The following is a 26,985-nucleotide window of genomic DNA, read 5'->3' on the forward strand; positions in this document are numbered from 1 at the left end:
AGACCGTAGATTTTACCCCTCATCTCCTACACCGAAATCACCAACAGCTCTTTAAAAGTTCATATGTGCAGGAGAGTGTTGTTTTCAGACAGACTTGAAAAGACAACCCTGTCTTGGACATGGGCCTAATTTCAGGATTTTTACATATAATGTAATTTTTATTTTGATGTATTGCAACTTTTCTTTAAGTGAAGAATCTAAATAGCTTTACTATTCTACTATTGATTTTATTACCCAAACTCCAAAAGAACCACCTCATTGGACTCCAGACATTTTGAGCAACTTTATTACAGTGTCAGAGATAGACAAAACAAGACTGCAACAGCACCAGCATATGAGTTTACAGATGTGTTGCTGTTGTTTCTATGTGTTTAATGCAACAACTTGTAGGTTGTACTTTACTCCAGTATGTCTGAGTCATGTTTGAATTGCTGAAGGAATTCCTTGTAATTATTCAACATGTTGTGAGACAAATTAATTCATAAATAAAGTTCGTATTAAACAGTGAGCATATAAAAAGACATCTTTGTGTTTTACTATTGTGATGTCAAAATAATACAAATAAATACATAACAAATCAAGAAAAAAAGTGCACAAATGAAAAGAACATTTCTGTGTCTTATCAGTAAGCTTCCTGTGTACAGTGTGTACACTGTCAGTGTGTCATCAAAAAGATTTTCTCCCCTTCATGATCCAGTTAAAGTTTTATCATCTGAAGATTAATACTAATCACGGTATTCATGTCATCCTTCATATCACAGCCTCCTCTCATTTGATCTTACAGATGCCACAGCGTGGCCTTCTGCCAAAGACTCACAGAGGCAGGCAAGAAGGGATCCAACACATGGCATGAATGAAACTTCAAAAAACATCTTCATCGATCATCTGCGGCAAAGCAAAACCTGCTTCACAGCTGTGATACTGAAGCCCTTTGACTTCATCTTAACCTTAATGTCCTCTTGAGTCTGTTTCAGTGGGGTCTTCATCAGATAGACTATCCTCCTGAAACCTTCTTCTAGTCCCATGCCAGTGGTGGCTGAACAGGGCTGGATGAACCACGCTCTGCCCTCACACACTCTCCTTAAGTCCAGTGTCAGACAAAGTGCCTCTGGGTTTAGCGCTCCTGGAAGGTCCTGTTTGTTGGCAAGGACCACGAGAGGAACTCCTCTGAGACTCTCATATCTCAGGATCTAGTAAGTGGAGAAAATAAAGTAAAGAACACTTTTATTACTACAGTGCAAAACAAACTTTTAAATGAACCTGTCCATTGCATTGAGATCATCTTTTTGCATACTTTATTGTTATACTGCATTGTAAGCTGCATCCTGAAATATCCAAACTAGTTGCGCTGTTGCAAAATCTTAACTTAAACTCAGATTTAAGTTGAGCACAGAGAAACTTTCCCCCATCAGGAGATAGTCTTCTACTGTCAAACTCATATGTGACATATGTCATTTTGCAGAGTGAAGGTCAAACATCCAAGTGAAGTAACAATAAGCAAAACACATTTTTGAGTGGCAGGATACTTAAGTATTTATATAACACTTATAAAATCTAACAAGGGGTGTTAAAGTTAAGTGCAGTTCCTGAAAATATTTAAACATTCTTTGATTTAATTACCCGATGGAGTTCCTTGCGAGCCTCTTCCAGCCGCCTCTGATCCCAGCTGTCCACCACAAACACCAGTCCAGCTGTATCAGTATAGTGATGCTTCCAGTGGGGCCTCATCTTCTTCTGGCCCCCCACGTCCCACACTGTCAGGCTTGGGCTGCTCCTGTCCGTCTCCAGCGTCTCCACATTGAAGCCCACAGTTGGCACGGTCACCACGCTCTCGTTGTACATAAGTTTGTAAAGGAGGGTTGTCTTCCCTGATCCGTCCAGGCCCAGCATCAGGACCTGTGCTTGTTTCTGAAGTTTGGATCCATATATACCCATGTCCAAAAAGTGCAGCTTTTGTCTTTATCCAAAAAGGGTTGTCTTCTTCTTCTTCTTCTTCTTCTTGTGTGGCTGTACTGTCTATCTGCAGGCTTAGCGTGTCCGGTCTCTTGTGGAGACTGCCTACAATCAGTATGCTTTATGTACACACAGACATAGTGGTCCCTCCCCTCTGTTGTGATGGGATTCCTTCAGTCTCCTGCGTAGCTTTCAGTAAAGCTATTTATATCTAAAGTGACAGTGCAACTAAGTGCAGTTCTCTGGTTACCACAGAACCTTTAGCGGCATCACATCACACCTGCTGCAGATCATCATGCACACCAGCAGCCAGGAAGTCCATGTTTGGTGGATTGTGTTTCTTCCTGACTGGATGTCCCATAGCAGTGACATCACAGGGACATATTGGTGGCCCTGGCTGATGGGTAAATGTGGTTTTATTTTTAGACTCATAATAAAAATAGACTGGGAATGCATCTTCCGGAATTGGTGAGTTTCTGGGAATTTGATCAATCTCGGATCTATGCTTCTGCTAGAACATCACAATCAGTACAATAGCAATGTAACAATATGTATTTTTAAACATACATCTGGGCATCATGCTTCATTTCTCCTGGCTGACCCGATTTGTTTGCCCTGAGTATTTCTGTACCACCACTTAAACTTGGACTTCTTGACTGGACTGTGTGCTAGTTTATAGGTAAAATTTCTGCATATGTCACAGGTTCGTATAGCTGTTCTCAGTTTTATTACATGCGACTCACACAATCAATTTTATTGACCAGTATGATATTATTACACTTGGACTGATCAGAGAATCATGTAGGTAACAAGAGCAAAAATAAATGCAGTTTGTTGCCCTGCCCTGACACACATACTGTACTGCAGTAGTGAATGTGGACTGCTGTAATGAATATCTTCTAATCACCCAGCAGGTGGCACAGACTGACTAAAATCAAGCTTGTCAGAAGTTAGGGATCACAGACCCTTTTTCAGTGAATTTGTTTAACCTCTTTTGCTGCATTTTCTCTCTTTAAACAAGCTAAATAAACCCTGACATAGAAGAAGCTCTCATGATATTTGATGGGAATGTTCACGTTTTTGTTGATCATGGCTTTTTCATATTCTGGATTCAGCCAAAGTTCAAATATGTATAGCATATAGGTAACAAAAGCTGCTTATTTTCATCATCATTGTCATTTTCCTTTATCGATATGATATATGAAGTCACCAGGATAGACACTATGTAAAGGTATGGCTGTTTTTTATTTTTGGTAAATGTGTGGCATTTGTCTTTATTTCTTTATTATTTGTCTCTATGCTATATTTGTATAAGAATAAAAAAAACACACACAAATGAAAATGATATGATCATTTATCATTTTAATGTTACCTTTTTGATTTACATTTTAAAATTTCTTAATTCTTTTCTTTACAGTTTATTAAAGTCAACAAAAACAAGTACAAATGCCACATAAACATTCTGTAATGTACGTCATTGAGGAAGAATGTGAACTGAAAAAGCACAAACAATTTTATCTGGTATATATCTCTGAAGTTAAACAATCCAGGAACAGGCGCATTGCTTCCTTCACTGCTATATAAACAGTGGGAGGATGATACTAACAGGACAGTATGTACATTCATCTTACAATTTCATGTCTCTTGGAGACATTCTTTCAACAATGCTATTCTACATGTGAGTTAACAGGGTATGACGCTGAGGTCGTGCAGTGTGCAAGGTATGATCGACTGCATTACATTAAAAACCGAGAAGTAGTTTTGGCAGCAGACTTCATAACAGGAAATGAACAGTTAAAAAAATAAGGCAACAATAACGCATTTCATTCAAAGGCTTGTTACATTTTGAGTTGCAGTTCAGAGAAACTGAGATCAAACAGTAATGATCAGGATGAAGGACTTTTCTTTTGACAAGGATGACATTAATACAAGACACTTCAACAGTAAATTGTCAGTTTGAGCATATTTATATCTCATGTGGATTGTAGTAAATGATAATGCAGGAACAGTCAGATATCAGAATAGCATGTCAATATGTAATTTAATGCCTTTTTAAAAAGGGTTGTAAATCTGACATGTTACTGTTAAGTCTAAGATAAAGTAAATTATAACTCCCAACTATTGCACCAGTTATTACATACTGAGATACCTCATTACCTTTTCTAACATGTTTGAACAATAACATTCAATGTTATTACATAATCATATCACTTTATGAATTAATAAACTAATAATGTGTCATAATGTGATTTTACTACAATATTACTACATAATACTGGAGATGTATTGCTTTAAAAGATTGTATTACATTTTGTACCCATTTAAAGTGACACTTTATTACACTTTGACATGCTACAATATTAACCAACAGTTACTACATAATCAGGAGTTACATGGATCCTGACAAGTTGGGGCTGAACAGTGGTGGTGGTAGAACAGACCAAAACTAGTCTCAGCTTTTAAATCTTAAAAGTTTTCAACAATCAAGACAGACATGAGACTTTATCAACAAAGAAACTAACAGCAATCATGTTAAGTGGACTACGAGATTATTAAAAAACGAAATTTACAAAATGGGGCGACTCACTTCATTCTTCATTCAAACAAATCATTCATTCGCACATCAAGAATTCTCTCGTTCAGCAAGTGTGATACAACAATGGCATCGGTTCTATTGCTGTACAATATGAATGCTGATATTTGCACAAGCATAGGCATTTTATTATTTGCGTTGTTCATGTATAAAGGGAATAAATTCATATTAATGATTTGCACCAGTGATACGTGTTTGACTAAGGAAAAAAATTACCTGCCACATGTTTACCGTCAGAAAATTCAGTGAAGTCACTTGGTAGATGTCAATACAATTAGACGATATGGAAACACAGAGTTAGGAAATAAAAAATATGAAAAAAGTGGTCACATAGACATTGAGTGAAAGATCATGTTTGAAATAATACGGAAATGGAACTCCATGCTATCGTGTGTGTACTTTTAATCTGTCGTTATTGTCTAGACAATGAATTGGTGGTTAACGTGACACTTGTGTGCAAGTTTAATCACATGAAGATAGACATCTATCACTGTTTCTCCTCTCAAATACACACACACACATACACACACACACACACACGCGCGTGCAGACTCATGGGCGTACCCCATAGCTGCACAAAGCTAAACCTGTTTATTTGCATAACAGTGACTTAGCTCACATTACGGTGTCTGAAGGATATGGCTAAGCGTCAACAAAAGAAGAGTGTCACTTTTACGGCAGGAAAAGTAAGGGGTGGGGGGTGGGAGGGTTGGTTTGATGCATTAAAGGACTAATTTCTGTAAATATTTGTGATAGAAATAGTTCTTGCTCAAAAAATTGCAGGCTTGGTTTTTTTTTAAATCTTTCATTTTAAGCCAATTCTTATTTATATTCAAACAATATAGATACTGCATGTGGTAGATGGATGGTCTACTGCTCGCTGGTCTTGCCTTTAAACTTGACCACCATGACTGTGATATTGTCAGGACAACCACGATAGAAGGACTGGAGGACGATGCTCTTGGCACCAAAGTGAGGCTCGTCCAGTCGTTCCCTGATGAAGCGAACCGCCTCCTCATTGCTGAAGGTGTCCCACAGGCCATCGGACGCCAGAATCATGAACTGTGGCTGCAGCTTGTTCAGGTCAAAGGACATGATGTCGGGATCAGGAATGACCACGTTCAGGTTCTTCAGAGGATAATCGCCTAGAGAACGGGACATGGCCAAGATGCCCTGGACACGCCAGGAGCCATTGAAACTGATGAAACCACCTGAGTTGGAAACCCAGAGGAAAAATGGTTGGAAAATGAGAAAACAAGCAACAGGAAGTTGAAAAAAAGGTGGAGGACAAATGAGGAGAGGGGAAGTTACAAAGAATGCGAGGAAGAATCAGGATAGGACACAAAAGGAAGGAGAAACACAAAGGTAAGAAGGAGAGAGGAGAAACAGATGCTTTCTGTGTTACTGCGATTATAAAACAAAGATAACAGATTATTTTTGTTCCTCTGAACCAGCTGGCAGCATGTCTCCTCATTTCTATCCACTCTGAGGCTGCTGTGTTCCGTCAAAATGCAAATAATAATAATAATAATAATAATAATAATAATAATATGGATCATACTGACATGTTTTCACTCACCCAGTGCTCACCGTTAAAGCTCATGGACCCTACTGTTTATGTTGGATAAATTTCAATTCATGTCACATCCTGCAAGTACAGCTGTGAGTCCTCTGTGGCTCCAACAGATTTGCAAGCAGGGAATTGTATTGGAAATGACTGGATAAAATAAAGACTTCCATACTAGGTCATGATGCCTCCCTTGTTCCTACTGAACAAGGCCATAGCCAAGATTTTAAAAATACTGAGGGTGGAAGTTCAGGCCACAGTGGGCTATAAAATATTGGTGTCAGCCTCCCAGAAAATCCCATTATGTGTAACTTTCTAATATAAACTGCACTTAAGTAACTAAAATCCCCAAATTCCCAGAAAAAGCAGAGGACATGACCTCTGTATCCTCAGTAGTGGCTACTTTAGCAGCTACCGCCTTGTTAGCTAGCTGCTTTGACATCATTGTTGGGAGATGTTTTGTACCAATTGAATTAGAAACTAGACTTCAGACACTTCAGATGAACGTCTTAAACATTATGAGGCAATAACCTAAGCAGTTAACTGCTGAGGGCAGTTATTAAGCTAACAAATGCATTAACTGTCAAACATTTCTACCCTCACATAATCATTAGACTTAAATTATTTGTCTTCCTATAACCAATGGCTTATATTTAAATTTTGAAATCTTTTCTTATTTTTATTTTTTATTTAGTTCGTTTTAATTCCTTTACAAGGTCGGCACTACGTTTACTGAAATGCAACATGTCAGTCAAAGTTTTTCTTAAATATAATTAATTCTTATCAAGGAAATTTTAAGTGAGCTGTCTGAAATTACACAACATTTTAAAACCTTTCCACTCTATTCTGTGGGTCTTCAGACATATTGTTGGTCTAATTTAAGGGATTTTTAAAACCAGTTATTGATGGTAATTTTGACTATTTTTTAATTGGTTGTTGCAGCCTGCAGCTCTAGTATCAAGACATTGTTGTTTCATACTGTAAGTCTGATGCCAGTGGAGGGTCTGCATGGTTTCTTTTTTACAGCCCTGGTACACAACACGTAATTTAGCTTTTAGGAGTAACAACCGTTTGAAGAAAAACAGGTTTATCCTTGTTAAAATGCAAATGGATTCAACATGTTGCTCCAAAATCTAATCAGATCATCAGCTCTACCTGGAACATGTGGTGTTGGTATAAAGTTTCTATCATTCATTGTTCAGGAGTGACTGTGTTTACATGAATGTGCCAAAGAGAGGGGGAAAAACACCACTGTAACAAGATAATGCTACCCCATGGGATAAGGCTACCATACAAGGAGTTTTTATTAGTATATAAGTAGTTCCTGGACATGAGAATTTGTAATTAAAACATTATAATTATACCCCCTCCTCCCTTACTGAAGGTCACTAGAAACAGAAGGAAATATCAGCGTCTGCAGTATCGTAATTATAAGCATGTTACTCTAATTTTTTTCACTACCCAATTAGACCATTAGATGGAGATGGAGAGCTACCCTAAGAGTGACCACACTGACTGACTAATCTGGCAATTTGCCATCAAACTCTCCTATGTAGATAGGGTATGAGGGAGAATTATGCCCACAGATACACCTTAAATACTGTGCACTGTCTGACTGCATTTGATAACATGCTGCTCTGGAAACAGATTGTGTTATCAGTCACTACGTTTTGATGTCAGCCTGAGCACAGAGACACAAGGAAAAAAGGATAATGGCGCTTAGCTTTGATCATAAGAAGACTTATTTTAATGCTTTCATGACAACAATCTTAGTTTTGATGTCCCTAAAGTTTTAACTAAATCTTGCTCTGCTGCTCTGAATCAGTTGAGAAAAGTCTGCTGGTCTGGACTGCAGCTGTTTTCTCACCGGCTTTCTTGATCCTCTTGCGTTCTTTAAGCTGGTACGGTTTGTGGTCATGTGATAGAGGAATGGCATTGCCGTCTTTATCGCAAAGAACTCCGCGTGAGTCTCCAACGTTGGCCACAGTCAACTCCTTATCAGACAGCAGGGCCACCAGACATGTAGTGCCTGAAAAAGAGAGAGGGGAGAAGGGAACAGGAGGGGGCAGGAATAGATGGAGCAGGAAGAGGGCAGGGGACAGAAGGAGTGCATTATGAAGATTACATGCTTTATGTGTAATTTTCTGCCGTTTGTTGTAATATTGCAAATTCTCTGCAAAATCCTTAGAAAAACTATTTATGGATAAAATAATCAGACAAGGATGTCTGTTTTTGGTCAGTCCAGCAAATCAAGGTAATGTATAATTAGAACATAAATGTGACAAGACTAAGAGTCTACAGCTTGTAGACCAGCTGCTTGTGGTTCTGTGAGCCTGTACTATGGCTCATAATGACAATCCTAATATGCTGATGTTTAGCAGGTATAATGTTCACCATCTTAGTTTGGCCTGTTGCTAATTAGCACTAAACAAAAAGGTACAGCTGAGGCTAATGGGAATGTCATTACATTTTTGCAGGTATTTGGTCAGAAACAAATCAATTGGACAATTATGAGGAAAAAAAGGAGGAAACAAAAAATCAGGCGATCGCCAAAGTTATAACAATTCATCCTGAGGTCGACATGAATATTTCAACTAAATTTCATGACAGTCGATCCAATAGTTGTTGAGACATTTCACTCAAAACATGTCAATGTCAATCTCATGCCGCTAATGAAAAATTCAGGGCATCACCAAAGTCAGCAGGATTCATCCTCATCGGACCATGACTGTCTGCACAAAATTTCAATGCAGTACATCAAAAAGTTGTCAAAGTGTTTCAGTCTGGACCAAAGTGGTGACAGTGGTGGACCAACTGACAGACAGACATTAACCTCCATAGAGCCACTATGCAAGTGTGGCAAAAAAAATATACAAAATAATTGTTATAAAATAGTTCTGCTTAAAAACAAATGTATATCAATACAGTATGTATCGTCATATCACCCAGCCCTAACTCATACCAACTTCAGTAATCTAAAGAGAAAACCACTAAAACCACACTACTCTTCTAATATACACACTGCACTGCACTGAAGTGACACAGGCTGTGAAGCCATGTGCAAACAATGCAAAAACTCTTTCAAGCAACTTCTTTTCCTTGTACCACTCCTTGTACCTCAATGCTTTCATTTCTTCTCCTCCTTCCTCTCTTTGTTTAGCCTCCCAGCCAGGCAGAACAGAGTCTGGACTCAGAATCTGAGGCCTATTGTCTGAGATCCAAAGTCCTGGAGAGAAAGAACAGATCTGCCTGTTTGGCCATCTGCTCACACAGAGCAAAGCTAAGCAAAACTGGAGAGAGAGGGGAACAGAGGAGAGAGAGAAAAAAAAAAGAGGAGAAAGCTGGGAGGGGAGCGGGGGCTACTGGCATAGACCACCCGGACAGAGAGTGGGGGGTGGTTGTACTGGGAGAAAGACAGGTAATGGGACATACAGTAGAGACACTGTCAGGAATTTTATTTAGAATTTAGTTCCTCTGAAGTTCTACATCTTTGTGTGAGGTTGGGTGACTGAGAGCTTGCGTCTCAGGTTCACAGTTACTCTGTTGTAGAGCTGGTACACTCAGGATGTGGGGAATGAGATGGGAGAGGTGTACGACAGGCAGCAGTGGATGCAGATGAAAGAGAAAAGAGATTACTTCCAGCAGGACAATCATTTCATTATCCCCCCTTATATCTCTGGGTGAGAAAAAAGTGATAAACAGAAAATTGGGAAAAAAACAAACAAACAAAAAAAAACAAAACAGATGGAGACAGAAAATAAGTAAGAGAAAGAGCATCAGCTTGCAGTAAGGCGAAGATGAATGAAGTGAATATTGCTGCCACTTAATTGTAAACGACTTACTAAATCTTCTATGCAGTTTGTGAAAAATCCATTTCTATTAGTTTCATCATTGTATGCATCCCTAATCCTGCTGCTTGTGTCTATAGCTGCCGCTGCACTGTGCCATGCCGTCCAGCTAATTATCCTTATCCAGTTCCCATGGCGATAGAGATAATGGACTGAGGTGCCTTGCTAGCACACCCTTCCCCAATTAGCCCAGTCATGCCAAGCACACGCTCAGTGTTCCCTATTAAAATGGCACCATGGCCTGAATGCAGCCTCTGCTCATGCTAATTATTGACTTAACTTGGCCAGACACACCTTCAGCTCTCCAATGAGATTAACGTCTCAGCCCCAGTTCGTCTCCCACTCCCATTACGCTCTCTCAGAGTTAGCAAAGACTGTGTTTGTGCTAATTGTAACTCTAGTTTTCTAATTCTGATGTTTACGCCAATCCTGGAAAGCACACGTGTTCATATGTATTCATATAACACCAGACTACATCTCATGGATTTATGTTCTTAACAAAGCAGCTTGGCATTTAGGTGAATAATGTGAGGACAGGACTGCAACCACCTTGCTCACCTGGCTCATTGTCTGCTTCAAAGCCTTTCTAAAAACACAACCTGCCATCCTGTCTTATCTGCCCTCCTTGCACTTGCACTCTTGGCATTTATAGCAATACTATATTTAGAATGTGCATCAGTTTGGGTTGCTTTATGAAGCCAGTGCAACACCCTGAATTTACATACTATGTCACCATAAAGCTTTAGACAATAACTGTCTTCTACAGTGTGTAGTTTTCATTCCATTCATTTCCTTCTGTCCTAAACACTGTACTACAGTGGACTGTATCAATACCAAATTCTCCCTTAAGGCCAGTCTCAGCCTTCTTGGAGCCCAAAAGTGATTTTGCTTTGGGCCCATTCAAATTTCTTCTTCATCCTTTTCAAATTTTTATGATACAAAATAGGAGAGAAGATAATTGTTTATCATGAACTCTAATGAAATTCAGCCCATAAGCATAATTTCTGACAGGCCCATGGATCTAAGTCTCTCTTCTAATATGCGAGGTTGTTATGACAACACTGACAAAATCCTTATCGTCAGGAAGTGGTTTGAAAGACTTCTCCACTAACTTAGCACTGCACTCCGATAACAATGTATGACTCAAAATGGACAGTTAAAACTAGAATTACCGTCTTGCAGTTGTTTACCTCTGCCAACGAGCCAAGTTGCAGGAAAGGAGGTCACAATCTTCCCTTCCTGAGCACTGAGTAATGGCCAAAAGTGTTTTTACAGAATATAATGATGTCACAGTGAAGTTAACTTTTGAGCATTTGGATATAAAATGTTATTGCTTCATCATTTTATTAACCTACACATTTGTGTTAAATTGTGTCATAATTAGTGTATCCATTCTTGAATTAAGGCAAAAAACGTTCTGTGAGGTCACAGCGTTCTTGACCTTTGACCAACAAAATCTAAGTAGTTCATCCTTCAGTCCAAGTGCACATTTGTACCAAATTTGAAGAAATTCCCTCAAGGAGTTCCTGAGATATTGCATTCACAAGAACGGGACGGACAGACAATTCAAACACATCACCAACACCCATAGTGCCACCGGCCACATCTGGTGCAGCACGGAGGCATAAAAAAAGGACCAAGAATCAATGGGACACTACCAGAGATATAGTCTCTTATTATTCTTTGTCAAAATCTTGTGCCTAAATTACACACACTGCAACTCAACTGCTCACAGTTGTCAGGGTTGTCTTATCTCGCTCCCTTTCTCTAACTCTACACCCCCAGATTTCCTTCTTTTTTCATACTTGTAGTCTTCAGCTCCAACCAACACAATTCATCCAATCTGGAGAAGCTCCATCTAGAGCCAAAAAAGGTCTTTTTTATATGAAAATATGTGAAAAACGTATTTTGGAATATTTAGTAGTACTCCCCAACACCAGTAAGTCAGTGGAGCTCCCCTTTCTGATTCTCAATCTCTCAGTCTTCCATCTCTTCACACAGTGGAGTGCAGAAAAATAAAAAGCCTTATTTTAAACACAAAAACCTTGAAGGAAATCCTTGAGTTTTACACGCTGAGGTCAGACAGTTAGAGCACTTTTAAATCCAATATCAAACTTGCAAAGACTTGAAACTTGCTTGAGAGAAACTCACCATATTTATGCCACTCTCTTGAGTCACTACTGCAATGATGAACTGTGTTGTTATATAACAATAACTGTCATATCTCAGATGTCAGATCCTGTTAAACATGTGTGGTCTTTGTCAAATGTTTAATCAGTATTGTGTTCATATCTAGGGTTCAACTTTTACATTACCTTCGTTTTTGAATCCAGTATCCACATATGAACACCAATGTTATTTAGTTTCTAACTTTTAGTAACAGCTAACTAATGTTAGCTAGCTAATCGCATCCCCTTTTGTTTCCAATGTGTGCTTGACATTTCATTACCAATATAAAATGTTATCTAATTTTAGCAAACACTGGTGCTCAGTCACGAGCAGTGAGACAGTGGAGGATTAGTTGTTGTTGAGATACATTTTGACATCAATATAGAGTTTATTATTTCATTTTAATAGTTTTTGTGGCTGTGGTGGTTTAGTTAGTCTTTTGCCTATTCAATATTAGCTTTTTAAAAGGGGCACCCCCTTTGTTTTCACTCAGGAATTAAGGAGTTTTACCTGGTTAGGTAATTGAACAATATTAAAATCCATGTATACTGAAGGCTAAGTAATTGTATTGGCAGTGGTGGAAAGTACATTTACTCTAAGTACTGTACTTAAGCACAATGTTGAGGTATTTGCACTTGAGTATTTTCATTCTTTGCTACTTTATACATCCACTCCACTACTAGTACTATTACTACTGTATGCCGCTACACTTATTTGAAAGCTTTAGTTAAACAAACAAAATACTGTAAGGATTGTAACACACGCCTGCGCTGTACTGGGTTCCATTTTGCCCTGAAGAAAAAGTTGGCGCACCCCAATTGTCATTGTATAATTCACAGTCTGTTTATTTCCCTTACTTGCTATGCATTTCCCAGTGCACTTTTATCTTTACTGCACTTTGATAAACCTTTAAAATATTCTAAAATCTTTTTGCATCTAGTTTATTTCAGTGTAATTGAACTTGATTCCAGGAAGCATTTTGTCCTTTTGTATTGTGCAGATACACACTTCTCTGTTGTGTGTCTGTTGTCATTTGGGCACTTCCACTGTAAAGCAGGACTCAAAACACAGTATGTCCTGATCCAATATGCGAGGATCAGTTTAAGTATGATATAATAATTTTTTCATTGACTATCAGCTATGAAAAGCTTTATCTTCATCTCTTTACATAGCTGCTTTTATACAACTTGTATAGTTGTGTCACCAACACCTCATTGGAATCTGTTCTTTAACACAGAGCCCTGTGAGCAAGTGAACCACACAGCAACATGCATAAATAAAAAGAGCCAAATGTTGTTGTTTTCTGGTTGCCAAACAAAGTGAAAAACACAACAGAATTTGAACTAACTGCTGCAAAAATACTTGGAGCGAACAAACATTTAATTAAGGGGGAATGGAACATATAGTGGGTTTTTTTTAAGTAATCAGAGAGCTTACAGAGAAAAACAAAGATCTAAACAAAGACTAACATCATTGGAGTCAGAACAAAAACATGACATGACTCAGCAACACAGGAACCAATAAAAATGACATCAACTTTCAGGTAAAATAGCAGGCATATAGTTATTATAGCAATATACTGTATACTACTATATTTTCTTGCAATACAGTATCAATAGTCTGGCACCAATAATACAAATGCTTTCTGCGGCATTACTGAGGCAGAAATATTTCCTTCCTTCCAGCAGGTATTTGATTTCTAAAATATTGGGATTTCTGGCCGTGTTCCCTTTTGCCAGTTTGACATTGAGATGATGCCATGTGTGTGTTCACGTTAATGTGTTTGTTGGGAGGGCTCAGTGTCTACACTTTTAAGTCTATAAAACACAAAGCACTTCGTAATACAGCAAATAAATATAGAATACTTCATCAGACATAGCCCTTTATGCAAGATGAAATGTCTAACAGCCTGACATAGAGCTGCTTGTAAAAAGTAACTACTGATTATTGGACAAAAGCACTACTGGACACATTACTGTGCCTGTGTGGGTGCAAATGTGTGCTGAGAGACATGTCACACAGCTACATAAAGCTTAGTAGCAGCAGAACACCACATCACATGAAGGCGGCTGTTTCCATAACAGACTCTGGGCGTTCCATCAAAGTCCCCTCTCCCTTATCTTTCTTTCGAGCGCTTTTGTTTACTGATAAACAATGGAGGCATGAACGAACAGGGGGTAAATCTGATATGCTGTTGTCCCGGGGACTCAGAGCAGAATTGAGAGTCTCTCTAACTTTCCCTCTCTCTTCCTTCCCTGCCAGCTTAATTTAGGACCTGATTACAACAGAAAGCAGGGAGCTGTGCAGCCTAAATGATGCGGTTGTTGAATCAGATAAAGGGACAAGAATGCACAACAATCACCTGATCAGCAGCCCCTCCACACCGCCACCACACTGACAAGAAAGCCAATTCAATCCAAGACTGTCTACTGCTCAGGACGAGACAACACAGAGGCATTTTTTGTTGTAATGAAGCTTGACTGTCAGTTTATCTTTAAGCTCAGCGCCAGTCCTTCTTGCTGTGCTGCCCAAAAAAAGGATGATTGAAATATAGAGGGATAAGAAAAAGATATGAACATATAGGGAGTGGTGAGAATCTTTGGACCCTGGATGCAACAGGTCACATAGCTTTAGAACAGAAGTAGGCAGAGGGATCAGGAGGGGGATTTACTTAGTGGCTGTTTTGAGAGCAACAGAGATCAGACAGTTGATGCCTATCTGCAGCCGGGGAAGCAGCAAACGAGAGGAGGATGAGGATAAAAGAGGATGAAGTGGTCAAGAGCAGTGCACAGAAAGGTAATGCAGTTGCAGCATATCAACCCTTTCTGAGAGGTAATAATCAGCTGTTGCCTCCAGACTGGACGCTCCAGGTCTGGAGATTTTAGTCCTCCTATTCTATCTCCTATCCAGTGACCCATCATTCTCACGAGGATGTGAGGCCTTCTCAATGGCCCTTTCATACCAGTGAGCGCCTCAACAACTTACATCTGAGTCACATGTAAGCCGTCTGCGCGGGTTTTCATTTAGGCTACACACTGTTGAGATGTAATCTAATTGTAAAATGCTGCATCTCTTTTCCTTCTTTTCTTTTCCTTAAGGAAAATTCCAGTTTATTACAACTTGCATCTTGTTTTTTTTGTAGTTTTGGCCAACATTTTAATTCTGTGATAACAATGACCTCCAAATAATTGCTGAGATCTGGGTACATGGTGACATTGCTGCAACAATGGCCAATGGGTGATGAACCAGTGGAGGTCAGATGATCTGTCAGGTTGCAGACAAGCAAACAGTTTTTATAGATTATCTAAAACTGTTCATAATAAAACTTTTAAATTAAAGTGAAGCTCCCGCTGGTCTGGTGAGTAGGATGTCAATGATGAACCACAACATCCCCTGTTCAAATCTGACTTTTGTTGCATCATCAATATCATCTCTTCTTCACTTCAGCTTTCTACTGTAATCTATTTAATGCCCAAAATGACTGAATGGCCAAAAGTACTGCAGTTATAACCCAGGTTATATGGAACAAGAATTTCCCTTTAAGGCATGACATGGAGTAATGTCTCTGTAACCCTTTCATTGTGTCTCCATTTCTCCCATCTGTACTCTGAGTTAGTGTAACCAGGGGCCACCTGAAGGAAAACTGACCGTCCTGAAGGAACGCTGTATTCTTGAGGTTGCAGCATGTCACTACAGTCTCATCAATCATCATATAATCTATATTTCAACTCTCTCCCCTGCATCTTCAATAAGCCAATAATGTTTCTGCCATTCATAATGTCCGTTGTTAACATATGGTCTTAGCCTCCTGCAATTACTTAGCTCCTGCATTCTCTCCCTACAGTGTTAAATTAAAAACTACACTGCTGCGTCTCTCCCTTACTGTTACTGCCACTCTGATGTCTGTAAAACATATTCTAAACTTATTTGTCACAATTTAAAAAAAAAAAAAACAAGCCTCTGATGGAATCTAGAAAAAAGTCAAACATGTTTATGAATGAAGCTTGTATGTCTCTGCATTGCGCTGAATGATTCAGCTGTGGGACTTTTTGTTCTCTTCCTTTTCTCCCCGAAGACTTGTCTCTTTGCCCTCTCTCGTCACCCTCTTTTTGGTTGGTGCAGATCGGTCTTTTTCATGATCCTTTGTATTCATGCTCTCATTCTCTTCACCCTTTGAATGCACCGCTCTCTGTTTGTCCCTTTCCTGGCTCTCCTTACCCTTTGTCTCAGCCTTTCTCTTTTATTGCTCTCCCTTCAATTTCCCTGCCGTACAGGGCTCTACTGTATAGCTCTAACCAGCAAAATGTCCTCCTTCCACACATGCATCCTTCCCTCTGACCCTTCTCCTACCTCTTTCCATCTATCACTCTCTCTCACGTGTCACCCCTCCCTCCCTCTCTCCTTCCCTGCCTCCCTCCAGAGATAATTACTACAAGCCTTGTGAAGATCAGCTTGTATTTAAACAGCTGAATAAGCAAGGCCTGGGGCTGCTGACAGTCACTGTTCAACAAGAGTCAAGTGAAACAGTGGAGGAGAAAATAATAGTTTCCACGCAGCATTTAGGGGACATCTAAAAGCATTGCTGCAAACAAACTAGTGTTTTCTTATTGTGTTTCCAATACTGAGCAACACCAGAGGGGAAAATCCATCTGCATGTGGCCTTTTGTTGTCACACAATCAACCTGATAAAATGTATGCCCACGTTTAAATTATTGCCAATTAATGAACCAGGGCAGCATCTACACAGACAAAACCAATGCAGGAAATTGCCATACAATTGAATTTATCATGTGTATAGTTATGTGTATGGGAAGGTGCTCAGGCTGTTGAGGTAATACACACATACCTGCTTCATTGTAAGCAGCAGACAACTTGCCCAGCATTTCTCTGTCCAGCGTCAGGATCTGCTGCTCCAGGATGGAGGGATAGGAGAGGCCACCTCTCTCCTTTTTTTCATCTTTCTCCTTGTCTTTTTCTCTGTCTCTATCTCTCTCCCGTTCATAGGTCAGTAGCTGCTGGCGGAGAGCTTCAGGCAGGTGGGCTTTGGCAAAGTCAGCAGCAGCCTGATAATGGAGAGCAGAGGGACACAGAGGAAGAATTAGATGTAGATAAAAAATGTGTTAAGTCAAAATCGGTAGTAGAGGCATAATCCCACATATTCTGTCACATTCTCTGTGTTTTTCTTTTTCATTGACCATGTCCAAGCAGTTGCCTTATTTGCATGATGTTTATGTCACTATTTCCAAATGGACAGGGGCCTGGTTGGTTAGGTATAAATATTTGTTGTCTTTTGGAGAGTTAAGTGCTAGACCTATTTCTTGGCTGGAACAGTAAGTTGCCAAGCACTAGTAAAGTGAATAAGCATTTTTCCCAAATTGTGTGACTGTTTATATATATTTTTTGATACAGACTAGTGTAAAATAGTGTCCATTCATTTATAAAAAGTATATTTCATATATATATATATATATATATATATATATATATATATATATATATATATACACACATACACACACACACACACACACACACACACACACACACACATACATACACATATATATATACATACATATACATACATACATATATACATACATATATATATATTATATGCGTGTGTGTGTGTGTGTGTGTGTATATATACACACACACACACATGCACACACACTGTCTATGGAAAGTGGTCTACACAGCAGGCTACAGAGTGCTTGTCCTCTCTGCCTTGCTGAAGCAGATAAATCACAGATAAACTGAGATAAAGAAAGAAAAAGTGCATCGCCAATCAAATGCACACAAGCTCACACTCACACCCCGCTGTGGGATACAGCTGAGCTGGAGAAACTGTACCCTCACCTCTATCCATAGGATAACACCAACTGACCCTTTTTTCACACATTCCCACTGCTGTTTCAGGGCAAATAATGCCTCCCTCCACTGGCTCAGTGCCAAACAGGCAAGACAAGCCAGTCCAAGGTCATGAAGTTGAAAAAGTTTCAGGTACAAATGTCAGATAATGTTCTGCTGACGTGCAACTGATCTGCAGCATCCCAGATTTATATAGCTTGTATTTCATACATAGCTTTCACTTGCAGAAAGTCGAACTTCTGCAGTAATTAAATAAGCCGTGAACTAACAAAACAAAATGAGCCATTCAAGGCTGCAGGATAAGAAAAGTTTGCAATTTCCTAGCACTGAAAATAATGATTTGAGGCCATAGGACAGAGACACATAGACGTCGCTCTGTTCCTCTCACCATCTATATCTCATTCTGCTGAGGGAAACTGTTTCAAGGACTCAGATAACCCTGTCTCCCTTACTTTCACTCCACATACATAAAAAACAACTCATCTACTCCTTGCTTGTTATATCTCATCACTGTTGTTAAAGCTTTCCTTTGCAAGCCCTGTAACTCTTCCCCTATCTTTTCCACTGACACCCAAACACTTCTAATCTTTTTCTTTCGTGGATGTGTATGAGCCTGTCTTTCTCTCTCTCACTCTCCATTTCCCACATTCTCTTTATCTCTGCTTCCATGGTGATGTTTAGTCCAAAATCACCATGGACCTCTTGTACATCCCTTTTCTGACACTCTCCTTTCTCTTGTCTGAAGACAATCCTCATGACATACCTTCATCTGGCAGTTACCATGCAGAGAGCAGGAGTCATAAATGCGGTTCAAAGGTCATAAATAGATCAGGAAGGCTTTTGTTGGCTTGGGTTATACTATGCCAATTACTAAGCAGTCTAATTGTCTGCCTGTCAGTCCATGACAAAGCATGAGGGTCACAAACCCTTTTTCAGCTACATTCCTTTAACTATTTGACTGCACATGTATGTACCTTGGGAACAGCAGACAGCCTTGACAGAAAGGGAAGTGGAGGCTAAGTCTTATCTGACTATCTAACCTGCTGGCTCACCAGATTGACACATCAAACACCTGGCTGCAGCATCTGCACCAGCTTAGAGGATGAAAGGAGGGAAGGGTGGATGAGGGAGGGATAGCAGGAATGGACAGGGATGAAGATTGTGGGATAGACAGATGAAGACAAGATGGCAAGGATCAAGGATAGTAATACAGGAGGGAACAAAATGGAGGATGAGATTAAAGCACAATGGAGGAATGCAGGAAGAGATGGGGAAAGAGAGGGCAGATCCAGAGTAAATGGAGTGTACAGATCTGGCTTTACTCTAGCTGAAAGAGACATACAGAGGGGTCCAAGCAGCAGGGGTCAAGATCTAAGATTCTTTACTACCCAATGCACAGCAACAGAGAAAGTAGACATGTGCTGAAACCTAAAGTGCAGTGAAGAGGGGAAGATGATGAGCTTATATGGTCATGGGGAAAACAACAAAGAAAAATGTGTGTGAAGCCCTGTTTGAGGGAGGAAAGTTGCATCGAGGAAGGGTTGAAGTTGCATAGTTTTCTTAAAAACACACAAAAGTTATTTTTTTAGATTCAGTGTTAGTCATCAACATAAACTTTGTTAACAACAGTGTTGAGTGAATTTCCTTCCTCAGATAGCTTTCGAAAAATCACTCACTGTTTACCATGCTAACTTGCAAGCAGTCCTCCTCTTTCCTGCCTTTGTTGGTTGGTGTGTTACTGCTATCAATAGTAGATAAATAAAATGGTGTGAAAACAATGGCATGGTGAGAATTGTGTCGCCTGCACACTCAAATGTGCATCCTTGTGCACCGCACAAACAAAACCTGGACTCACTCACAAAACACATCACTTCATAGCACTTAATAGCAATACCCTGTACCTTTAACTACTGTATCACCATAATAAAGTGTCACAAAAAATGATACTTGATGTAAGAAAGGTGTAAGATGTATGTACTTTATGTCTAAACCTACTGGTAGCCATGATGCAAGATAAATAACTTGCTGATCTGATGACTTTAAGTCCAGTATTCACTCTCCTTTTAGCTCTGTTTTGGTCTCCACCATCTCCTGAAGAATATATGTTGTTAAGCTGCTAAATGCACTGTTTCACTGACATGAGCTTTTTGCTGCAACTGGAAACATGATTGAGGACAGTGAAAATGAACCAAAACAGTAAAGTTGGTATAAAACCCAAACAATGAGCCAAAAGATGCTAAAACACTCCCTAAAGCTCAGGGAAAATTCCAAGCTGGGTGATTATTCTCTGTGGGTTTGTCACCATGAGCACCCGCTCTCATATTACATATAGTTATATGATCCAATATTAATATAAAATTATTGCTGCAGCTTTAAGTCATTAATAATGACTAGTAGTCCTGTAAATTATTATTTTCATTAATGATTTATGTATTGATTATTTTTTAGATTAATCAGTTAGTTGTTTATATTTTTATGAAATCTACAAAGTGCTGTTTTTTCTATGCAAAATTCCAAAACCCAAAGATATTAAATTTAAAAAAAAAATAATTGTGCAGCTGTAACTAGCCAATGACATTTTTACTTAATAAATGACCAAATATTCAAATCTCTGGATAAACTAATTGATTTATCAACCAATAATTTCAGAGTTTATTTAAAAAAAAAACAAACAAAAAAAACAAAAGAACATTTTTGCAATGTAGAAAATTATTATTGGGACTCCTGGTCTCAAAACAGGCGAGTTGGCTCAGAGTGCAATCAGTCACGGCTGTGCAGAGCATCACATTGGGCTCTCCTTCACACCAGACTTCACTTGCACCACACATGTAAACACAAAGGCTTGTATCACACATACAATAAGTACATAAATCCATGCACACAAAAACACACTCTCCTTTCTCAAACGGCCCACCTACACACTTTGTTCTATCCCCTTACCCAAACACTCCCTCCTGACTGCTAACTGCAAGCCAATCAGACGCACAGTCCAACAGAAATAGTCATGCCTTTTAAACACTTCCATCCATCACATCGCTAGGCCGACAGAAATGAGGAAAGTCATCTGAGTTTCCTTTAGAATCACCCTGAGGGAGCTTCATAACCGAAGTAGAAAAATCTCTTTCTGCGGTCTTTCTGACAGATCAAGCAGGCAGAAGGAGAGAAGAAGGAAAAAGGAATGGAGGGGGAGAGACTGAGGAGGGCAAGTACCATTCATTAGCATCACTCAAGCACATCATTAAAGAAAGAAAGCGAAAGAAAGAGAGAGAAAGAGAGACCCCAGTTAAAAGACAGAGCCCGAGATAAGTGACAGAAAACCATCAAAGCAATGAAATACAGAGAAGGAAGGTGATACTAGAGGAAAGGGAGTCTGGAGGAAGAGCATTTCAAAATATTTCCATTTATTGTTTTGATTTCCAAGTCACAAGTCTTAAATTACAATCACAAAATCCATCAGTTAGGAGATGACTACATTTGCCATTTTAGAATCCTAGTATAATATGCATTCTCTGCAATATGCTACATGGTTAATGCTACACGCAGAGCAAAGCATATAATTTGTCTGTTTTTGTAAAATCAAAACAAACAGTTTTTCATAATAAAAGGCAGGAAAGAGGACGGGTGTCCTACATAAACACACTCGTTCACTGCAGAGGTGTAGTACGTTTCTCCACAAGGTGACATTATAGAGCTCGGTCTGTCCACAGGGTCGAGGACAGCCTGATCACAGAGCCAACATTTCATTATCTCACACCTCAGCTTTGTATGTGTCAAGGCTATGCCAAGTACAGGTTTTGAGTGGCAGTGCGTGTTTGTGTTAGGTTGGTATGATGTTGTCACTGTATCATAAATAGAATCTCTCTCATTTGTACTTAAGAGGAATGTGAATGCAGGCAAACAGCACTGGGGTTAAGTACACATGAACACACAACCATACACACAACCATCATTTGAATTGTTGAGACTGAAAGTTAATTCTTGACCTTGGAAACAGCAAAAGTGTTTCATGTCAAGGATCATTTAATAGCTGTTTGGGAGCTCAGGTTTTGAGTCAACAGAGAGATTAAGTGCTGAAAGTGCTTTGAAAAAAAAAAATTTAATTCAAACAAGTATAATTCCATGACAACTGGACAAGCTCAGTGTAATGAAGAATGATTGTGAGATACAACTGAAAGCTCTAGAATAGCTACTAAATGGACCTTATGTTGAAATGTTTCATCTTTTTTTCGGCTTTGACCTTGGAGATAGTAGTTTGACAAAAACATTGGCTAAATGAATAAATAAATGAATGAAAATCAAATAATTATCAGTGAAGTCCACTCACACCTTTCTCCAGGGCTGACAGTTATGGAGTCATACCACTTATTCTTTCTGGTTTTAAAATGCTGACTGTTTTGTGAAATAGTTCTAAAGCAAGTGAAACAACACTTTGTAGACCTATTTCATTTGATCTCTCCCCTGATCAAAACCATGAGATGTGTGAAAGAACTGGAAAAAGCTGGTGAGTGGGCTTGAAGGTTTGGTCAAATCATCAGTCTTGATATCAGTCTTTTCTTTCATTAGAAAAAGAAATAAACCAGTGACTAAGGCTGAAAGGGGTTTTTAAACTGTCAGTGTGGATTGATGTGTCACTGTCACTTGTGAATAAAAATACAATCAACAAATGAATACATTTTCTGAAATTCACTAAAAAGTGTGATTTTGATGATAGTAATGAACCTAGTTTGGCCTATAATAATGACTTATTACTAGAACAGTCCTCAGACAAGTGCATCTAAACTGGAAAAAAAATTTGTGGAGCAGAGGCACTTGCTTTTAGAAAATCTATTGTAAGGAAATTGAGCAAACACTGTTTGCTCATAACGAATGAAAGATCTGCGAAAAGGTTGTAAATGGACCTTAAATTAGAGTTCAGTTGTTTTTCTGTCAAAGATGTAACCAGATTGTTTTGTTTACTATCTTCTGATCTTATTTTTCTTATATTAAAAGGAAAGAAATCAACTGACTGAAAGTGGGGTTTTTTTTTTTTTTCATTTTTTAGTTGTGCTGGTACAAATGACCTGTTTAGCCCTACAGCACATTAGTATTGTATATAAATAAATCTGTGATTTTCTTAAAGTGTCATTTTAATGACAGTAGTGGGGTCACTTCACTTATGCTACCTGGTTTTAAAATACTGTCTTTAAAAATAGGATTTGCTGATCAGTTTCAATTGTTTTTAGAAAAATAATTATAAGACTCAGTATTATGACTCAATAACTTGCTTCCTGTGGAGTGTTAGCCTGTAGCCAGACTGGAAGTGTTTGCATGGCCTTGAAAAAGACCCACTTGCACCCAAACACCCAGGATTCCCAAAACTATTTCCCTTTCCCAGCCATTAAATCTCACCCAAAACCACAACAAACACTATGAGCACAGATGGGCTCAGGGATGGAGGGCTGGGGCAAGGCCACAGCGGTGGCACTACTGTGAATCGGCTCAAGAAACATTCAAAAATAAACCACTCTGAGTAACATTCATATTCAAATAACAGTCGCGTCTCAGAGGGTATATGTAGCGGCCAACACTGTGATGCGTGCCTGACAGTGTAAAGAGGACAGAAATGACTTCTGTGAAGTGAATGAGGATTTCAGAAGCGAAAGGCAGAGCTATAAAAGTGGATCACGGCTGGAAAGTTGAATAGAAGTCCATTAAAAGTGGCAGGAAATGCTTCAGTGCCTTCAGCCTTCAGAGAGAGAGAGAGAGAGAGAGAGAGAGAGCGAGCAAGGGAGAGCAAGCTCGACATGAAATACTGCCTCTTGGCTAAACAGAGTCAGCCCCAGCTCTTTTCTCTCTCCGACTGTGAAAGAATGAGAGGTGTAAGACTGGTGTGATAAGAACATCTGGTAACCATGGTTACGACTGCCAAAGCCTCCAACTGGCTGAACATCTGTCCCACCTCAACAGACGTCTCATTCCAAGTCCTCTCAAACTTGCCTGCCCCTGAGGACAACAGACCGCAGGTTGTTGGCTCATTCAATTGCCAATAAAGCAGATTTTACAGCAAAGGTGACCGTCTAGTGACTCCAAGTCTACCACTCTAAACACACACACACAGACAGGTACACACTCACACTCCGTCACACAAACAGAGACAGATCTTATGACTCTTTACTCATAAAGTGAAGGGAACTATTACAGAGGTGATTCGTATTCAGGCAGTGAACAGACTCACAGCCATCAGTCTGCCTCTCCACTTGCAATATACACAACTCCAACTAAGATCTCGCCGTGTGTCCTTCCTGCGACAGCTGGGTCCATTAGAAGAGGTGAAAACTCATATTAAACCTAAGCAGTCCATTAGAATGAAGCTGTCTGGTTGATCCATAGCTTCCTATAGCCTAACCTCGTAGTAAGAGCACCTCATCAGTATCTATGGCCTGGACATCGACTCAATAATAGAGTGATGTTTAGTTTATAGAAGGATGCTCAGCATCATTTCCAAGGCTCTGTGATGCCAGGCCATGATTCATGTAACCACTGAAGTGTGCATGGATTTGAGCTCCTTGCATTACAGCCTGACCGATACCGGATATTTGTTGATAATACTGATATTAATATTTGAGAGAAAAAAATCCTCATGCTCAAAAAAAAGAAAAAAAATGAAAGAAAAAAAAAAACACACAAAAAAAACATTCGGTAATGATATCATAATCAGAATCAGAATCAGAATCAGAATCAGTTTTATTGCCAAGTATGTTTTCACATACAAGGAATTTTTTCTGGTGATTGGTGCAATTGATCAGCAACAGTGGGGCTCTCTAGCCTTGTTGATGAGGCTAATAGCAGATGGGAAGAAGCTATTTTTGTGGCGAGAGGTTTTGGTCCTGAAGGACCGCAGCCTCCTGCCAGAGGGGAGTGTCTCAAAGAGTTTGTGTCCAGGGTGGGAGGAGTCAGCTACAATCTTCCCTGCACGCCTCAGAGTCCTTGAGGCGTACAGGTCCTGGAGGGACGGAAGATTGCAGCCAATCACCTTCTCAGCAGAGTGGATGATACGCTGCAGTCTGTTATTGTCCCTCTCCGTGGCAGCAGCGTACCAGATGGTGATGGAGGAGGTGAGGATGGACTCAATGATGGAGGTGTAGAAGTTCACCATCATAGTCCTTGGCAGGTTGAACTTCTTCAATTGCCTCAGGAAATACATCCTCTGCTGAGCTTTTTTGATGAGGGAGCTGATGTTTAGCTCCCATTTGAGATCCTGTGTGATGGTGGTTCCCAAGAAGCGAAAATGCTCCACGGTAGCCACGGGGGAGTCACACAGGGTGATGGGGGTGGGTGGGGCTGGGCTCTTCCTGAAGTCCACTATCATTTCCACTGTCTTCAGAGCGTTTAGCTCTAGGTTGTTCTGCCTGCACCAGGTCACCAGACGCTCAGTCTCCCACCTGTAGGCAGACTCATCGCCATCAGAGATGAGTCCAATGAGAGTGGTGTCGTCTGCAAACTTCAGGAGCTTGACAGACTGATGGCTGGAGGTGCAGGTGTTGGTGTACAGGGAGAAGAGCAGAGGAGAAAGAACGCAGCCTTGCGGGGATCCAGTGCTGATGGTCTGGGAGTCAGACACGTGCTTTCCTAGCTTCACGTGCTGCCTCCTGTCAGACAGGAAGTCGGTGATCCACCTGCAGGTGGAGTCAGGCACGCTCAGCTGGGAGAGCTTGTCCTGCAGCAGAGCCGGGATGATGGTGTTGAAGGCAGAGCTGAAGTCCACAAACAGGATCCTGGCATAGGTCCCTGAGGAGTCCAGGTGCTGGAGGATGAAGTGGAGAGCCATGTTGACGGCGTCGTCTACGGACCTGTTGGCTCTGTAGGCGAACTGCAGGGGGTCCAGGAGTGGGTCAGTGATGGATTTGAGGTGGGACAGGACAAGACGCTCAAATGATTTCATGACCACAGAGGTCAGGGCAATGGGTCTATAGTCATTTAGTCCTGTGGGCCTTGGTTTTTTGGGGACAGGGATGATGGTGGAGGATTTGAAGCAGGCTGGCACGTGGCAGGTCTCCAGTGAGGTGTTGAAGATGTCTGTGAACACTGGAGACAGCTGATCAGCACAGTGCTTCAGGGATGATGGAGAGACAGAGTCAGGACCGGCTGCTTTGCGGGGGTTCTGCTTCTTAAAAAGCCTGTTGACATCTCTCTCCAGGATAGAGAGAGACGTTCATCATAAACATCCTAAATTAGTTTTTTAAAACTTAAATACGTAAGATGTTCTTCACGTATTTGACAAAATGTTGGGCTGTTTTTGTAAATATCTTACATGCGCTCGGACTCTTTTCAGCTGCAACCCAGGATAAGATGCTGAAACTTATGTTTTACAGATGTAACAACTTAAATTGTTTGGTTTGTAAGATGTTTTAAAATGTGAATTATGATTATATTCACTGTTACATCTGTTGGGCAGAATGAGTATGACACTATACATTAACATCTCATTAGCTACCTTCAACTCTACTTAAAAACCATGACATTTTATAGCTTTAAGGTAAGAGCTAAGTTATCAATTAAATAACTGCAAACATACATTTTTGTCTGTCAGTCTGGCAGTGACAAGGGAGAATATTTGTGACAGTGGTCATTTGCTCTCTAGTGCTGTCTTTTACTGACTTGGTTAAAGACAGGTTTAAGAAGCTAATCATTTAATAACAACCAGGTTCAAGTGTAGCTGAAGACCTTTGTTACATGTCATCTTTTCTTGTAATACGACAGTCCAGCAGTAAATCCTCCTTCATGAAGTTTATACTGTTTTGTTAACACTTTGTTAAAGAGGTGTTGATTCAACTGTATGATCATTTTGGAGGATATGGTGTTGTTGAACTGCTTTGTGTAATGTTGACAGGCGTTCCTTTTATTTTGTCCACCCAATTCAAACCAATGAGGGTGGGCTGAACAACACACACACACCTCTTTCTATACTACAAAACAGTTCACCGGCACCAATGATAATCTTTTAA

The 26,985-nt window shown here is 39.9% G+C and overlaps 2 protein-coding genes across 2 annotated transcripts in view; both read right to left on the reverse strand.

Moving 5' to 3' along the window:
- Positions 1-741: 741 nt before the first annotated feature.
- LOC139631657 (ADP-ribosylation factor-like protein 14) lies at positions 742-2,058 on the reverse strand. Its single transcript, XM_071496018.1, has 2 exons — positions 1,621-2,058; positions 742-1,190 (listed from the first exon to the last, which is right to left on the reverse strand). The coding sequence occupies exons 1-2, from the start codon at positions 1,933-1,935 to the stop codon at positions 882-884; spliced, it is 624 nt and encodes a 207-aa protein (XP_071352119.1). The 5' UTR covers positions 1,936-2,058; the 3' UTR covers positions 742-881.
- Positions 2,059-3,295: 1,237 nt separating this feature from the next.
- ppm1lb (protein phosphatase, Mg2+/Mn2+ dependent, 1Lb) overlaps positions 3,296-26,985 on the reverse strand; it is a 48,446-nt gene continuing 24,756 nt past the window's right edge. The window contains exons 2-4 of the mRNA XM_071496015.1: positions 16,977-17,193; positions 7,981-8,142; positions 3,296-5,757 (exon numbers count right to left, since the gene is read on the reverse strand). Of these exons, the coding sequence (XP_071352116.1) occupies positions 5,417-5,757; positions 7,981-8,142; positions 16,977-17,193 (720 nt within the window). The 3' untranslated portion in view covers positions 3,296-5,416. The remainder of the gene's footprint in view (positions 5,758-7,980; positions 8,143-16,976; positions 17,194-26,985) is intronic.

The sequence above is a fragment of the Trachinotus anak genome, unplaced genomic scaffold (genome assembly GCF_046630095.1).
Source record: "Trachinotus anak isolate AG129_WGS33_773 ecotype Australia unplaced genomic scaffold, CSIRO_AGI_Tana_v1 ptg000014l, whole genome shotgun sequence".
NCBI classification, from domain to species: Eukaryota; Metazoa; Chordata; class Actinopteri; order Carangiformes; family Carangidae; genus Trachinotus; species Trachinotus anak.

Bases quoted from the DNA above. Each gene is read 5' to 3' on its own strand.
- LOC139631657 (XM_071496018.1), bottom strand. From the start codon at position 1,935: ATGGGTATATATGGATCCAAACTTCAGAAACAAGCACAGGTCCTGATG. The intron at 1,191-1,620 runs GTAATTAAATCA...TCCACTTACTAG, and splicing joins CTCGCAAGGAACTCCATCGG to ATCCTGAGATATGAGAGTCT.